This window comes from Mustelus asterias, chromosome 22, assembly GCF_964213995.1.
Source record: "Mustelus asterias chromosome 22, sMusAst1.hap1.1, whole genome shotgun sequence".
NCBI lineage: Eukaryota > Metazoa > Chordata > Chondrichthyes > Carcharhiniformes > Triakidae > Mustelus > Mustelus asterias.
This window is the reverse complement of record NC_135822.1, coordinates 36,821,937-36,839,965: the sequence shown is the minus strand read 5'-3', so window position 1 is coordinate 36,839,965 and position 18,029 is coordinate 36,821,937. Positions and strand designations below refer to the sequence as shown.

General features: G+C 43.5%; 1 protein-coding gene across 3 annotated transcripts in view; it reads right to left on the bottom strand.

Annotated features, from left to right (window-relative positions):
- Nucleotides 1-18,029, bottom strand: part of cep104 (centrosomal protein 104) — a 237,202-nt gene that overhangs the window by 173,980 nt on the left and 45,193 nt on the right. For all 3 annotated transcript variants that reach the window (XR_013500551.1, XM_078239162.1, XM_078239163.1), the window contains exons 11-12: nucleotides 11,337-11,576; nucleotides 1,956-2,123 (exon numbers count right to left, since the gene is read on the bottom strand). Coding sequence is in view for 2 of the 3 variants with exons in the window: in XM_078239162.1 (XP_078095288.1) it covers nucleotides 1,956-2,123; nucleotides 11,337-11,576 (408 nt within the window). In the remaining variant the exon portion in view is untranslated. The remainder of the gene's footprint in view (nucleotides 1-1,955; nucleotides 2,124-11,336; nucleotides 11,577-18,029) is intronic.

Here is an 18,029-nt window from a genome sequence, read left to right as displayed (position 1 = left end):
ACGTCCTTCTGGTAGTGTGGCGACCAGAACTGGACGCAGTATTCCAAATGTGGCCGAACCAACGTTCTATACATCTGCAACATCAGACCCCAACTTTTATACTCTATGCCCCGTCCTATAAAGGCAAGCATGCCATATGCCTTCTTCACCACCTTCTCCACCTGTGACGTCACCTTCAAGGATCTGTGGACTTGCACACCCAGGTCCCTCTGCGTATCTACACCCTTTATGGTTCTGCCATTTATTGTATAGCTCCTCCCTACATTATTTCTACCAAAATGCATCACTTCGCATTTATCAGGATTGAACTCCATCTGCCATTTCTTTGCCCAAATTTCCAGCCTATCTATATCCTTCTGTGCAATTATACATGGTTTTGTAAGGCCTCATCTGGAACAGAGTGTGCAGTTTTGGTCTTCACATTTAAGAAACGATATCCTTACGTTGGAGACGGTACTGCATAGATTTACTAAATTGGTCCCTGGAACGAAGGGAGCTGCGGAGCTGTCCTATGACAAAAGGCTGAGTAAATTAGGCTTATATTCTCTGGAGTTTAGAAGACAGAGGCAATTTCATTAAAACCTAGAAAATTTTGAAGGAGCTTGCTAGGGTAGACACCGATTGTTTCTGCTGTTTAGAAAATCTAAAGCACTGGGGTATAGTTTCAGGACAAGAAGCCAATCACTTGAGACTCATGCGCGGACAAATTACTCAAAGTGCTGTGAATCTTCAGAATTCCACCCCAGAGGGTTGTGGATACTCATCATTTAATACATTTAAAGCTGAGATGGATAGATTTTTGGTCACTCAGGGAATTATGGATATGGAGGGAGGGCAGGAATTGAAGCCCCAGATCAGCCATGAGCATATTGATAGCAGAGCAGGCTCGACAAACCAAATGGTCTATTCGTGCTCGTTTTTCTTGCGTTTTTACCTATAAACCCCTGTATGGCTATGTTGTACTCTTCCAACCCTCCTCAGCCCTATAAATCATTTGTCAAACTCTCTGTTCCAGCAAATGCAGCCTTGTGTGCATCCCTCCATTTTAATCCATCAATGACTGATGGAGATTTCAATTATCACAGTTTAATTCTTTCAAACTTAAACTTTATCTTTAAAAGACTCAGTTAAAACTCAGCTCTTTGATCTCACTTTTGGTCATCCCTCCTTTCTTCCTTGGCATCTGATTTTATAACGCCATTTGTGAGGCAGAGTCCATTTTTAATATTCAAGTTGCTCAAAACACATTGTTACTTAAATAGCTTCCAACAGCTCCTAGATACATCTGCCTGCTTAGTAAAAAAAAGTTGGTCATCTAGATCTCTCAGTTCATGAAATCTTGCTCTGAAGTACAAATTCCAATGAATGTTTACAAAGTCATGTCTAAACTCAGATGCAACACAAATCACATTTGCTGCATTAAATATATATTTTTTTCAATCAAACAATTCCTTAAAAAATGAAAAACTTGATGACTTGCATCACCAATGGGTTAACAACTACTCATGTCTTTTTTTGACCAAAAGTTACTCCTTTAAACATCTTGAGATGATTAGCAGAATGACAGGGGTATTGAAAAAATATAAATCTCATTGTTCCCTTGTGGCTCTGGATTTATCTAGTCGACAGTTCCAAGCTAAACAGACTAGGAAGGCCGGAGGGTGAATTAATCCCTCGTCTACTCTGACTGAACTAATTTCAGGCTCAGCAATGTTATAAACACACCTACTGGGAAATATTTGAGTTCCATTTCTGATCACTGGTCCTTTGGAAGCATATATGTAAATGTGGACAAAAGATTTAGATCCAGCTCCCTGAATAGCGTGCTCATACTGTCATGGTCACTTGTTTGGATAACAATTTTTGTGCTTCTGAATCATAATCCAAGCAAAAAGTTGGGGGGAGAAAATCGAAAGAGCAAAAATGCAAGTTTAATTACACTGTGCAGTACTTACAGATGAGACTTTGTCCTTAATAGCTCTACGAACAAGGAAGATTGCCGCTTTCAACATATTCTTTAGTTCATCCTTGGGTGTACCTTCAGGGACAGTGGAAAGTTTTTTATACATGGCCAGTAAAGCATCTTCTCTATATGACCAAGTTTTGGAATAGGCTCCAGCCACCTATGACAAACCAAATGAATGTACTGAAGTTAACTCACCAAACTATCAAGTGAACTCAAATCATGAACAATTTGAAAATTACACTATTATTGCTTGGTGCATAATGTAGAATGGTTTCCATGATCAAGATCATGGAACCTAACTTCTTGTTTGCCAGTGTTTGGAAACATTGAACGTTCTGATGTTTAAATACAACACAAGTTTACAGGAGGGGTCAATTGACCTGCTAGTCCTTTTCTGTTCATCTTTATCAATATGGTCCATTGTGGACAACTTGAATTTTTATCTCTAACTGGTGAGCTGCTGACACCGAACTTGTTCAAGCAACTTTAGTGGTACTGATTACAACACCAAGGGAATTGCCAAGTCTAGGGTTATTATGGATGGAACGTAGCAATCATCCAATTGCTCTGTCAATGCAATCAATAGTCAGTACCAGGTCAGAGAATGTTCTGCATGATTTTGCAAGACCCCAATAGGCTGTTGACCTTCTATTCAGCCATACAAACTCCTCTACTGCGAAACTCAAGCTGTACATCTAGAGGGAGAAAGGGTTGGTCTGTCCAGGACTGACTTGCATTTTGACCTGAGAGTCCCTACTATTTGTCTGAAACAGAACAACAGAGAACAAAGTACAGTACAGCATAGGAACAGGCCCTTCAGCTCTCCAAGCCTGTGTTGATCATGATGCCTGCTTCAACTAAAACCGTATGCACTTACGGAGTCCGTATCCTTCCATTTCCATCCTATTCATGCATTCATCTAGAAGCCCCTTAAATGCCACTATCGTACCTGCCCCCACCACCTCCCTGGGCAGCGCGTTCCAGACATTCACCACCATGTAAAAAACTTGCCTCACACATCTCCTCTAAACTTTTCCCCACGCACCTTAAACCCTAGAACTTGACTTTTCTACCCTAGGAAAGAGCATCTGATTATGATTTCTATCCATGCCCCTCATAATCTTGTAAACCTCTATCAGGTCACCCCTCAACCTCTGTTGTTCCAATGAAAACAAGCCGAGTTTATCCAATCTCTCCTCATAACCAATACCCTCCAGACCAGACAACCTCCTGGTAAACCTCTTCTGTACCCTCTCCAAAGCATCCACATCCTTCTGGTAGTGTGGCGACCAGAATTGTGCACAATATTCTAAATGAGGCTTAACCTAAATAAGACTCTGTACAGCTGCAGTATGACTTGCCAATTTTTATACTCAATGCCCTGACTGATGAAGGCAAACATGCTATATGCCTTCTTGTCTACCTTATTCACCTGCGTTGCCACTTTCAGTGATCAGTGGACATGGATGCACAGATCTCTCTGCCTGTCAATACTCCTAAGGGTTCTACCCTTATTTACTGTATAATTCCTACATGCATTGAACCTTCCAAAATGCATAACCTCACATTTGTCTGGATTAAATTCCATCTGCCATTTCTCCGCCCAAGTCTCCAACCAGTCTATATCTTGCTACAACCTTGACAATCCTCTTCACTATCTGCAACTCCACCAATTTTCGTGTCATCTGCGAACTTACTAATCAGACCAGCTACATCTTCCTCCAAATCATTTATATATACTACGAACAGCAAAGGTTCCAGAACTGGTCCCTGTGGAATGCCGCTAGTCACAGCCTTCCATTTAGAAAAGCACTCTTCTAATGTCCTCTATGGCCAAGCCAGTTCTAGGTATCCATCTTGCCAGCTCTCCTCTGATCCCATGTGACTTCACCTTTTGTACCAGTCTACAATGAGGTACCTTGTCAAAGGCTTTACTGACATCCATGCATACAACATCCACTGCCTTCCCATATCTATCATCTTTGTCACTTCATAAAACCCGATCAAGTTAGTGAGGCACGACCTCCCATTTACAAAACCATGCTGTCTATCGCTAATAAATCCATTTGTTTCCAAATGTGAGCAAATCCTGACCCAAGAATCTTTTCGAATAATTTCCCTACCACTGATGTAAGGCTCACCGGCCTATAATTTCCTGGATTATCCCTGCTGCCCTTCTTAAACAATGGAACAACATTGGCTATTCTCCAGTCCTCTGGAACTTCACCTGTTGTCAATGAGGATACAAAGATTTCTGTCAAGGCCCCAGTAATTTCCACCCGTGCCTCCCTCAGAAATCTGGGGTAGATCCCATCAGGTCCTGGGGATTTATCCAAGTTTGAACTTTTAAAGGGCAATTCTCCGGTATTTAAATCCTCCTGCACTGATTTGTCCCCAAGGCTGAGCAGAGTTGTTCAACTAACATGAACGAATTGTGACTAGGTTGAAGACACAAAAGTTAAGACAAGTACTGATCAGCAAGTATTGTTCACCCTTCAAAAATCCTCCAGAAAGACCCTTCAATTTACAGTCCCACCTCTCGCAGCATCCTATTTTCTTAACCTAATCCAGGGTTTTTGCACATATTACTGTTCAGCAGTCCGTTTGATCATTAATTATCCTGTTTATCTACCAGCTTGAAACTGCGTCCTTCTGCCTTACCTTGAACTTCACCTTTGAAATAACATATTGAAAAGCCACCAAGGCTCCTCGTCAATCAGGACTTAAGTGTTCAAGATGAGTACACTATAATTTAACGAAAGCTTCCTCAGATTCCTACATTTTGGCAGCATTCCATTTGTTGAATAAGTGGTTAGAAATGGACTGCCCACTAAGATCACAGGCCCTCTTATAAGTATCATCTTTCGCTATTTCAGCACCATTGACAAGTACATAAGCCTCCCATATTTTGCTTCCTAGGTGCAGTTCTGTACAGTTCAGTATTAAATTGTATCTGCTTCTATTCCACAGAAACGTGCAATGATACAGCAGATGGCCATTTCAGCCATTGCGCCTGCGACTCTAAGCAGAGCTGTCCAATTAATCCAACTCCTGTTTTTTTCCCACCATTGCCCCGATTCTTTTTTCCCTTCAAACATTTAGCCAAAGCTCTTCTGAATGTTCCTAACTGAACTTGTTTCCATCACCCTATTGTGCAGTGCATTCCAAATCACAACAGCTCTCTATGCAAATATAATGGTTCATGCTGACTCTGGCTCTTTCATCATTTCTCCTCTGCTTATTGACTTCCTGCCATTGGAAAAGTTTTTATTATTTGCTCTAGCAAAATGATTCATAATTGTCAACATTGTGACCAAATGCCTCCTTAACCTTTTCTATTCCAAATGAAAACAAACCCAGTTTCTCTGATCTCTCCTTTCACAAGGGTCATTTGGGGAGAGACTGGGGCAAATGACTGGATTGCCTTGTAAAATAGCCAGTGCAGACTCAATTGGCCCAATGGTCTTCTTCTGGATTGCATTCGTGTTCAATCAACCCCCTTGCGAACATATGAATTACAAGTAGGTCGCTTGGCACTTTGAGCCTGTTCCACCATTCAATAAGATCATGGCTGATCTGAGTAACCTCAACTTCACATTCCTGCCTATCCCCAATAACCTTTCACCCCCTTGTTGACCAATAATCTAGCTAATTCTGCCCTAAAATTAGTCAAAGACTCTGCTTCCACTGTCTTTAGCGGGAGAGAGCTCCAGAGTCTAATGACGCTCAGAAAAAAATTCTCCTCATCCCTGTCTTAAATGAATGATGTAGTAAGTCTCACAACACCAGGTTAAAGTCCAACAGGTTTATTTGGTAGCAAATACCATAAGCTTTCGGAGCACTACTCCTTCGTCAGATGGAGTGGAAATCTGCTCTCAAACAGCGCAAACAGACAGAATCAAGTTGCAGAATACTGATTAGAATGCGAATCCTACAACCAGCCAGGTCTTAAATGTACAGACAATGTGGGTGGAGGGAACATTAAACACAGGTTAAAGAGATGTGTATTGTCTCCAGACAGAACAGCTAGTGAAATTCTGCAAGTCCAGGAGGCAAGCTGTGGGGGTTACTGATAATGTGACATAAATCCAACATCCCGGTTTAGGCCGTCCTCATGTGTGCGGAACTTGGCTATCAGTTTCTGCTCAGCGACTCTGCGCTGTCGTGTGTTGTGAATGACCCCTTATTTTTAAACAGTAACCCCTAGTTCTAGATTTTCTGACAAGAGGAACCATTCTCTCCACACCCACCCTGTCGAGACCTCTCAAGATCTTGCACGGTTTCAATCAAGTCGCTTCTTACTCTTCTAAACTCCAGGGAATACAAGCCTGACCTCCAAATTTTCCACATAAAACAAACAACCCATTCCTTGTATTGGTCCACTAAACATTCTCTGAAATGTTTCTAACGCATTTACATCTTTTCTTAAATAGGGAGACCATGATTGTATGTACACGGTATTCCAAATGTGGTCTCACCAGTGCCTTGTACAACTGAAGCATCACTCCCTACTTTTGTAAACCAATCCCCTCACAAGAAATATCATTCTATTAAGTTTCCTAATTATTTGCTGTACCTGTATACTAGCCTTTTGTGATTCATGCACTAGGACACCCAGTATCCCCTGAATCTCAAAGCTCTGCAATCGCTCCCTATTTAAACAATCTGTTTATTGCTTATTGCTCCAGCCAAAATGGACAATTTCACATTTTCTCACTTATCCTCCACCTGCAAATCTTTGCCCACACTTAACTATCTATGCCTCTTTGTAGCCTCCTTACATCCTCTCCACAATTTACTTTCCTATCTATCTTGGTGTTGTCAGCAAATTTCACATGCATACCTTTGGCCCCTTAGAAATCTTAGAAACCCTACAGCACAGAGAGAGGCCATTCGGCCCATCGAGTCTGCACCAACCACAATCCCACCCAGGCCCTACCCCCATATCCCTACATATTTACCCACTAATCCCTCTAACCTATGCATCCCAGGACACTAAGGGCAATTTTAGCATGGCCAATCAACCTAACCCGCACATCTTTGGACTGTGGGAGGAAACCGGAGCACCCGGAGGAAACCCACGCAGACACGAAGAGAATGTGCAAACTCCACACAGACAGTGACCCAAGCCGGGAATCGAACCCAGGTCCCTGGAGCTGTGAAGCAGCAGTGCTAACCACTGTGCTACCGTGCCGCCCAAGTCATCTACCCCTTCATCCAAGTCATTTATATAAATGGTAAAAAGTCAAAGCCCGAGCACTGATCCCTGTGGCATAACACATGTCACATCGTGCCAACCAGAAAGAGACCCATTTATGCCAACTGCTTCCTGTTAGTTAGCCAATTGTTAATCCATGCCAATATGCAACACCAATACCATGAGCTTTTATTTTCTGCAAAATGCTTTGATGAGGCATCTCAAATGCCTTCTGTACCCATTGCACATATGACCCAGAGTCAGAGAGTCATAGAGGTTTACAGCATGGAAACAGACCCTTTGGCCCAACTTGTCCATGCCGCCCTTTTTTAAAACCCCGAAGCTAATCCCAATTGCCCGCATTTGGCCCATATCCCTCTATACCCATCGTACCCATGTAACTATCTAAATGCTTTTTAAAAGACAAAATTGTACCCGCCTCTACCACTACCTCTGGCAGCTTGTTCCAGACACTTACCACCCTCTGTGTGAAAACATTGCCCCTTTGGACACTTTTGTATCTCTCCGCTCTCACCTTAAACCTATGCCCTCTAGTTTTAGACTCCCCTACCTTTGGGAAAAGATATTGACTATCTACCTTGTCTATGTCCCTCATTATTTTATAGACCTCTATAAGATCACCCCTCAGCCTCCTACGCGCCAGAGAAAAAGGTCCCACTCTATCCAGCCTCTCCTTATAACTCAATCCATCAAGTCCCAGTAACATCCTAGTAAATCTTTTCTGCACTCTTTCTAGTTTCCTTTCTATAATAGGGTGACCAGAATTGCACACAGTATTCCAAGTGTAGCCTTACCAATGTCTTGTACAACTTCAACAAGATGTCCCAACTCCTGTATTCAATGTTCTGACTGATGAAACCAAGCATGCCAAACGCCTTCTTCACCACTCTGTCCACCTGTGACTCCACTTTCAAGGAGCTATGAACATGTACCCCGAGATCTCTTTGTTCTGTAACTCTCCCCAACGCCCTACCATTAACTAAGTCCTGCCCTGGTTCAATCTACCAAAATGCATCACCTCGCATTTGTCTAAATTAAACTCCATCTGCCATTCGTCAGCCCACTGGCCCAATTGATCAAGATCCCACTGCAATTGGAGATAACTTTCTTCACTGTCCACTATGCCACCAATCTTGGTGTCATCTGCAAACTTACTAACCATACCTCCTATATTCTCATCCAAATCATTAATATAAATGACAAATAACAATGGACCCAGCACTGATCCGAGGCACACCGCTGGCCACAGGCCTCCAGTTTGAAAAACAATTCTCTACAACCACCCTTTGGCTTCTGTCAAGAAGCCAATTTTGTATCCATTTAGATACCTCACCCTGCATCCCGTGAGATTTAACCTTATGCAACAACCTACCACGCGGTACCTTGTCAAAGGCCTAGCTAAATCCCATGTAAACATCAACTGCACTGCCCTCATCTACCTTCTTGGTTATCCCTTCAAAAAACTCAATCAAATTTGTGAGACATGATTTTCCACTCACAAAGCCATGCTGACTGTCCCTAATCAGTCCTTGCATCTCTAAATGCCTGTAGATCCTGTCTCTCAAAATACCTTCCAACAATTTACCCACCACAGATGTGAGGCTCACTGGCCTGTAGTTCCCAGGCTTTTCCGTGCAGCCCTTTTGAAACAAAGGCACAACATTTACCACTCTCCAATCTTCAGGCACCTCACCCGTGACTATTGATGATTCAAATATCTCAGCTAGGGGACCCGCAATTTCCTCCCTAGCCTCCCACAAGGTCCTGGGATACACTTCATCAGGTCCCGGGGATTTATCTACCTTAATGCGCTTTAAGACTTCCAGCACCACCTCCTCTGTAATATGTACACTCCTCAAGACATCACTATTTATTCCCTCAAGTTCCCTAACATCCATGCTTTTCTCAACAGCAAATACCGATGAGAAATATTCATTTAGGATCTCACCCATCTCTTGTGGATCCGCACATAGATGACCTTGTTGATCCTTAAGAGGCCCTACTTTCTCCCTTGTTACTCTTTTGCCCTTTATGTATTTGTAGAAGCTCTTTGGATTCTCCTTTGCCTTATCTGCCAAAACAATATCATGTCCCCTTTTTGCCCTCCTGATTTCTCTCTCAACTCTACTCCTACACCCCCTATACTCTTCAAGGGATTCACTTGATCCCAGCTGCCTATGCATGTCATGTGACTCCTTCAAAGAACTCCAATAAATTTGTTTAACATGATTTCCCTTTCAAAATACTATGCTGACTCTACCCAGTTGCCTTGAATTTTTCCAAATGCCCTGCCGTAACATCTTTAATAATGGCTAACATTTTATCTGTGACTAGTGTTCGGCTAACTGGCCTCATTACGTCAATGAACTCAATCAAATTAGCCAAATAATTTTCCCTGAACAAATCCGTGCTGACTTATTCGCCTGTTCTTCCTGAATTACAATCACTTTTGTTCTAGGATTTTTTGTTGTTAATTGAATATTTATTGCTTATAGTTTTATGCAAGTGGTGGGCATTAACTGGGGTTCCACAGGCGGCCATATGAATAGACACAGATTTAAATGATCAATGTTAGGTTAGGTGGTGTATACTTGAAATCTTGTCATTACATAAAAATGTACATGGATGGGTTCTGGTTCTATCCTATCTGCCTATCTGGATTAGAACTGGAATGGTCTCTATGCCATTTGACTGACTGGTCTCGAGTTACCAGGTTTATCCCTCTCTCCTTTGGTGTTTTTCATTTCAATCCTCCATTCCTCTGGCACTATCCCAATATCAAAGGACTGCAGCCACGTCTCTTTACTTCCCTCAGGAACCCAAGATGCATCCCATCCAGGCTGATTGGTCATTCTACTTTGATGACTGCAAACTTTGAACTATATTACCTATTTTTATCCTGTTGAATATTTCTATTGCTGTCTCCCTCCCTTTTACAACCTTTTTACTATTTACATGTTTATAAAATACTCTTGGTTTTCCTTTTATGTTAAATATGAATCTCTTCTCATGCATCCTTGCCCTTCTGATTCCCTTTTGTTTCAACAATTGCTCAATTAAGTTAAAAGGTTATAAATCAAGGCCCAACTCAAGAATTGCCTGAATTTTCAAGGGGCTCAAGGATGTATTAGAGGGAGTTCAGAAGAGGTTCACTAGATTGACTCCAGAGATGGGGTTTGTCTTCTGAAGAGAGATTGTGCAGCTTAAGCCTAGAGTTTAGAAGAATGAGAGGAGATGTAATGGAGATATAAAAGAAGATAAAAAGGTATTGACAAACTAGAGGTAGTGCAGATGATCCCTCTTGCGGGGCAATCTAGAACAAGAGTTCATAGTTTTAGGATAAGGGGTAGCAAATTTAAAACAGAGATAAGGAGAAATTACTTCTCTCAAAGGGTGATGAATCTGTGGAATTCACTACCTCAGAATTGGGTGAACAGCCCTTCAGTATCTTCATGACCTATAAATTTCCTCAAACCGTCCATTGCTCTGATTCTGGCTCTTTGTACATGCTATAAACCATGCCAGCATTCTTTCTATGCCCCCTGCCACAATGTTTTTCTACGTTAAAAGGTGTTATACTCATGCCAGCTGTTCTTTTTTAAGTAAAATAATGCGCAACTGGTGGCATAGTGGTGATGTCAGCGTACTAATAATCCAGAGGTCCAGACTAACGTTCTAGGGACACTAGTTCAAACCCTACTACAGTAACTGGTGGAATTTAAATCCAATTAACAAAATTTGGAACTAAGAGCTAGTCAATAATGGTGACCATGAAATGATTGCCATAAAAACCCTCTGGTTTACTTTAAGGGAAAGAAATCTGCTGCCCTTACTTGGCCTACATGTGACTACAGACCCACAGTAATGCGGTTGACTCTTATTTGCCTTTTGAAATGGCCCAGCAAGCCACTCAGTTCAAGAGAAATTCAGAATGGACAAATAAGCGACACCCAAATCCCATGAAAAAAAAAATTGGAAAAATTGAAAAGCATATGTTCAAACACGAATAAAGGGAGAGGCAATCGTTCCTGTCAATGAAACAAGGAATACTACTCAAAAGCCTATCAGCTGCTTTACCTCCAGATGACAGCCTGTATTTATTTGCATATGTATTCTAAACAAATGAAGAATTGCTCAATTTTCCATGCTTACCAGTGCCTCTCCAAGTATGTCGATGGCAAAACTAGCTTCTCTGAAAGCTCTCTCAGTTAATGGTTCTGGTTCTCCAGTGATTCCACTTCTTGATGTCGGCAAAGAGTCTGTGTTTTCTGCAGGCGAGTCATTGTCTTCTAGCTGGGGGATGCCATACAATTCTGCTAGTTTCTGTTGAGTTGGCAGTGGCCTCTCATCATAGGGAAGTGAGCTAGTATCCACCTGAGGAAGGACCCCCCTCTGCAAAAAAAAAATCAGAATTGTGGCAATTAGTTTCAGGCAGGTTTCCCAGTTTAATAGCAGAATACATGCCATGTCATGGGACAGGTTGCTTATATGGCACCAATCTTCTTCTGGATTGAATGAAGCATTCAACTCACCAATAGTTCAAGCCCATGACAGAAAAACGTTCAGATTATCAAATTGGTTGTTTCAAGATATCGGTCATTCAATTAATTAAAAATACGGCATTGGTTTTATTTGAACTAATTTAAGATTAATCAACAGAGGGCAAGAAGTATTTCCTTGGAACACATGGCAATCTCAGAATTATGTACTGGCATAGTAGATTGGAGCCACAATCCATTGTGCCTTCAAATGGCAGGAAATTATTATCTACAATTCTTACAAAGTCAATCTCAAGTCATGCTCCCTGACCACATATTGGCAAAAGTAATGCCCCAGTGGAAAAAAGGGGACAGAAGGGTGAATTCCTCCATTTCCAGTGGAGAGCAAAAAATCTAACCTCACTTCTTTCACGTCCACAGCAGTCATTTAAAGCATCACTAGGAAAAGCCAAAGATTGGGTTATTTGTTTGCCCTCTCAGTTAAGTTAATGATTAAGGCATATGACATGGCACAGCAGGAGTTGTTAAAACTACAAAAAGATTACAGAACATTCTGCTGCAGTTCCTTTATTTTCTCAACTCACTGATATTTCCATCCTCCAGTCTGCTTTAAGAGTCCAAGTGCCTCTCAGCCCACACAACAGTGAATGACGTTTCCAACCGGTTACCAATATATCAACTAATTAGCATTCAGTTCAAAGATATTTAAAATCAGAACTTCAGTGTTGATAAGCACACAGAGCTGAGTGTGAATGGTACAAGTCGCTGTTACAACAATCAGCTGGAAGCTTCATGCACTTTGGTAGGCAGATAGAGAAAATCCTGGAACTTTAAAATCGAGAATCATAAAATATTACAGCACTGATTGGAGACCATTCAGCCCTTCAAGACTGGACTGGCTGTTCTGAAGGACAATCCCGTTAGTCCCACTTCACCACTCTTTCCCCATAACCGTACAATTTTTTCTCCTTCAAGTATTCATCCAATTCATTTTTGTTGACTACAAATTGGATTTGTTTCCATCGCCCTATCAGGTAACATATTCCAAATCCTAACCCACTTATTGCACAAAGGTCTTATGAGGTATTTATTTTGCCAATCTTAAATTATCTGGTTATTGACCTTCAGCCGATAGCAATAGTTTTTCTTTATTTACTTGGGCTAAAGTTTCAATTTTAAACACCTCCATCAAACATTCTCAACTTGCTCTGCTCCAACGAACAAACCTAGTTACTCAAGTCTATAAACTAGTGTGATCCTTCATCCTTGGAGTCTTTCTAATAAATCAATTCTGCACCTTCAACAAAGCCATCATGTCCTTCCTAAGTTTTGGCACCTAGAACCAGACAATACTCAATGGGAAATCCCATCGACCGCAATGGGACCAGAAGATCCTGCCATTTCAAGAAACGTGTTGTGGGGCGTCAGAGAATCCTACCCAAAAGAAAAATGGCTTTCTAGTGAAGAAACACACCATTGTATATCCCTCTCCACTATTTTCTATCCCTTAGCTAATTTGGTGTCCCTTCTGCTACTTAGCCCTTTTTGCCACATGGTTTTAATTTTGCTAATAAGTCAATTCCATAAGCACTTTATCAAACTCACAGGGCAGCATGGTAGCACAGTGGCTAGCACTGCTGCTTCACAGCTCCAGGGTCCCGGGTTCGATTCCCGGCTCGGGTCACTGTCTGTGTGGAGTTTGCACATTCTCCCTGTGTCTGCGTGGGTTTCCTCCGGGTGCTCCGGTTTCCTCCCACAGTCCAAAGATGTGCGGGTTAGGTTGATTGGCCAGGTGAAAAAAATTGCCCCTTAGAGTCCTGGGATGCATAGGTTAGAGGGATTAGTGGGTAAAATATGTGGGGGTAGGGCCTGGGTGGGATTGTGGTCGGTGCAGACTCGATGGGCCGAATGGCCTCTTTCTGCACTGTAGGGGCTCTATGGTTCTATGGTATTGTCTCCAGCCAGGACAGTTAGCGAGATTTTGCAAGCCCAGGCAAGTCGTGGGGGTTACAGATAGTGTGACATGAACCCAAGATCGCAGTTGAGGCCGTCCTCATGTGCGCGGAACTTGGCTCTCAGTTTTTGCTCAGTGACTCTGCGTTGTCGTGTGTTGTGAAGGCCGCCTTGAAGAATGCTTACCCGAAGATCAGAGGCTGAATGCCCATGATTGCTGAAGTGTTGCCCAACAGGAAGAGAACACTCTTGCCTGGTGATTGTCGAGCAGTGTTCATTCACCCATTGTCGTAGAGTCTGCATGGTCTCCCCAATGTACCATGCCTCGGGACATCCTTTCCTGCAGCGTATCAGGTAGACAATGTTGGCCAAGTTGCAAGAGTATGTACCGTGTACCTGGTGGATGGTGTTCTCACGTGAGATGTTGGCATCCGTTTCGATGATCCGACACGTCTTGCAGAGGTTGCTGTGGCAGGGCTGTGTGGTGTCGTGGTCACTGTTCTCCTGAAGGCTGGGTAGTTTGCTGTGGACAATGGTCTGTTTGAGGTTGTGTGGTCGTTTGAAGGCAAGTGGGGGTGTGGGGATGGCCTTGGCGAGATGTTCGTCTTCATCAATGACATGTTGAAGGCTCCGGAGAAGATGTCGTAGCTTCTCCGCTCCAGGGAAGCACTGGACGATGAAGGGTACTCTGTCCGCCGTGTCCCGTGTTCAACTTCTGAGGAGGTCGGTGCAGTTTATCGCTGTGGCGCGTCGGAACTGTTGATCGATGAGTTGAGCGCCATATCCCGTTCTTATGAGGGCATCTTTCAGTGTCTGGAGATGTCTGTTGCGATCCTCCTCATCTGAGCAGATCCTGTGTATACGGAGGGCTTGTCCGTAGGGGATGGTTTCTTTAACGTGTTTAGGGTGGAAGCTGTAGAAGTGGAGCATCGTGAGGTTATCCGTGGGCTTGCGGTACAGTGAAGTGCTGAGGTGACCATCCTTGATGGAGATGCGTGTGTCCAAGAATGCAACCGATTCCGGTGAGTAGTCCATGGTGAGTCTGATGGTGGGATGGAACTTGTTGATGTCATCATATAGTTGTTCCAGTGATTGTTCACCACGAGTCCAAAGGAAGAAAATGTCATCGATGTATCTAGTGTATAGCATCGGTTGATGGTCCTGTGTGGTGAAGAGGTCTTGTTCGAACCTGTGCATGAAGATGTCGTCATATTGAGGTACAAATTTGGTCCCCATGGCTGTTCCATGTGTCTGGATGAAGAACTGGTTGTCGAAGGTGAAGACACTGTGGTCCAGGATGAAGCGGGCATTCGGCCTCTGATCTTCGGATAAGCGTTCTCCAAGGCGGCCTTCACGACACACGACAGCGCAGAGTCACTGAGCAGAGACTGATAGCCAAGTTCCGCACACAAGGATGGCCTCAACCGGGATCATAGTGCGACATGAACCCATCTGTAACCCCCACGACCTGCCTGGGCTTGCAAAATCTTACTAACTGTCCTGGCTGGAGACAACACGCATCTCTTTAATCTGTGCTTAAGCCTCTCTCCACTCACATTGTCTGTACCTTTAAGACTTGATTACCCGTAAAGACTCGCATTCCAACCATTATTTTGTAAATTGAGTTTGTGTCTTTATAAGCCCTGTTTGTGAACAGAACTCCCACTTACCTGAGGAAGGAGCAGCGCTCCGAAAGCTAGTGGCTTTTGCTACCAAATAAACCTGTTGGACTTTAACCTGGTGTTGTGAGACTTTTTACTGTCTATACAAGAAAGCCAAATATGAACTAAGGAGATCCATCAAAGATGCCAAAAGACAATACCGGACCAAGCTAGAATCCCAGGCTAGCCACACCGACCCCTGCCGACTATGGCAAGGTCTACAAGACATAACAGGCTACAAGATGAAGGCATGTAAAATCGCCGGCTCCAACGCACCCCTCCCTAATGAGCTCAATGCATTCTATGCCCGTTTTGAGCAAGAGGTCAGCAAGAGCATGCCCTCCACCCTGGATGAACCTGTATCTAGGGTCACCATTGCAGATGTCAGAGCAGCATTCTTGAAGGTCAACCCGCGGAAAGCAACTGGCCCGGATGGGATACCCGGACGTGCACTCAGATCCTGTGCGGATCAGCTGGCGGAGGTATTCACAGACATCTTCAACCTCTCTTTACAACAATCTGAGGTCCCTATCTGCTTCAAGAAGATGACCATCATCTTGGTACCGAAGAAAAACCAAGCAGCATGCCTTAATGACTATTGGCATCCATCATTATGAAGTGCTTCGAAAGGTTAGTCATGGCACGAATCAATTCCAGTCTCCCGGACTACCTGGATCCACTACAATTTGCCTACTGCCGCAACAGGTCCACAGTAGGCGCCATTTCCCTGGCCCTGCACTCAACCCTGGAACACCTCGATAACAAGGACACCTATGCCAGACTCCTATTTATTGACTACAGCTCAGCCTTCAAACTATTATTCCCATGAAACCCATCTCCAAACTCCGTGGCCTGGGCCTCAGCACCTCCCTCTGCGACTGATTCCTGAACTTCCTAACTCACAGACCACAATCACTAAGGATAGGCAACAACACCTCCACGATCATCCTCAACACCGGTGCCCCATAAGAACATAAGAAATAGGAGCAGGAGTAGGCCATCTAGCCCCTCGAGCCTGCCCCGCCATTCAATAAGATCATGGCTGATCTGAAGTGGATCAGTTCCACTTACCCACCTGATCCCTATAACCCCTAATTCCCTTACCGATCAGGAATACATCTATCTGTGATTTAAACATATTCAACGAGGTAGCCTCCACCACTTCAGTGAGCAGAGAATTCCAGAGATTCACCACCCTCTGAGAGAAGAAGTTCCTCCTTAACTCTGTCCTAAACTGACCCCCCTTTATTTTGAGGCTGTGCCCTCTAGTTCTAGTTCCCTTTCTAAGTGGAAAGAATCTCTCCATCTCTACCCTATCCAGCCCCTTCATTATCTTATAGGTCTCTATAAGATCCCCCCATAGCCTTCTAAATTCCAATGAATACAAACCCAATCTGCTCAGTCTCTCCTCATAATCAACACCCCTCATCTCTGGTATCAACCTGGTGAACCTTCTCTGCACTCCCTCCAAAGCCAATATATCCTTCCGCAAATAAGGGGACCAATACTGCACACAGTATTCCAGCTGCGGCCTCACCAATGCCCTGTACAGATGCAGCAAGACATCTCTGCTTTTATATTCTATCCCCCTTGCGATATAGGCCAACATCCCATTTGCCTTCTTGATCACCTGTTGCACCTGCAGACTGGGTTTTTGCGTCTCATGCACAAGGACCCCCTGGTCCCTCTGCACAGCAGAATGTTGTAATTTTTTTCCATTTAGATAATAATCCAATTTGCTATTATTTCTTCCAAAGTGAATAACCTCGCATTTGTCAACGTTATACTCCATCTGCCAGATCTTCAAAGCCCCACAAAGCTGTGCTCTCAGCCCCCTACTATACTCCTTATACTCCTATGACTGTGCAGCCAAATTCCCCTCCAATTCGATTTTCAAGTTTGCTGACAACACCACCGTAGTGGGTCGGATCTCAAACAATGACGAGACAGAGTACAGGAATGAGATAGAGAATCTGGTGAACTGGTGCGGCAACAATAATCTCTATCTCAATGTCAACAAAATGAAGGAGATGGTCATCAACTTCAGGAAGCGTAAAGGAGAACATGCCCCTGTCTACATCAATAGGGATGAAGTAGAAAGGGTCGAGAGCTTCAAGTTTTTAGGTGTCCAGATCACCAACAATCTGTCCTAGTCCCTCCATGCCGACACTATAGTTAAGAAAGCCCACCAACGCCTCTACTTGGTCAGAAGACTAAGGAAATTTGGCATGTCAGCTACAACTCTCACCAACGTTTACAGATGCACCATAGAAAGCATTCTTTCTGGTTGCATCACAGCTTGGTATGGCTCCTGCTCTGTCCAAGGCCGCAAGGAACTACCAAAGGTCGTGAAAGTAGCCCAATCCACCACGCAAACCAGCCTCCCATCCATTGACTCTGTCTACACTTCCCGCTGCCTCGGCAAAGCAGCCAGCATAATTAAGGACCCCACGCACCCCGGCCATTTCTCTTCCACCTTCTTCCTTCGGGAAAAAGATACAAAAGTCTGAGGTCACATACCAACTGACTGAAGAACAGCTTCTTCCCTGCTGCTGTCAGACTTTTGAATGGACTTACCTTGCATTAAGTTGATCTTTCTCTACACCCTAGCTATGACAGTAACACTACATTCTGCACTGTCTCGCTTCCTTCTCTACAATGAGAAATCAAATCAAAAAGCATGTACAATTTATCATTAATTTCACTCTTTCCTTTCCAAGCCACTGACCAAA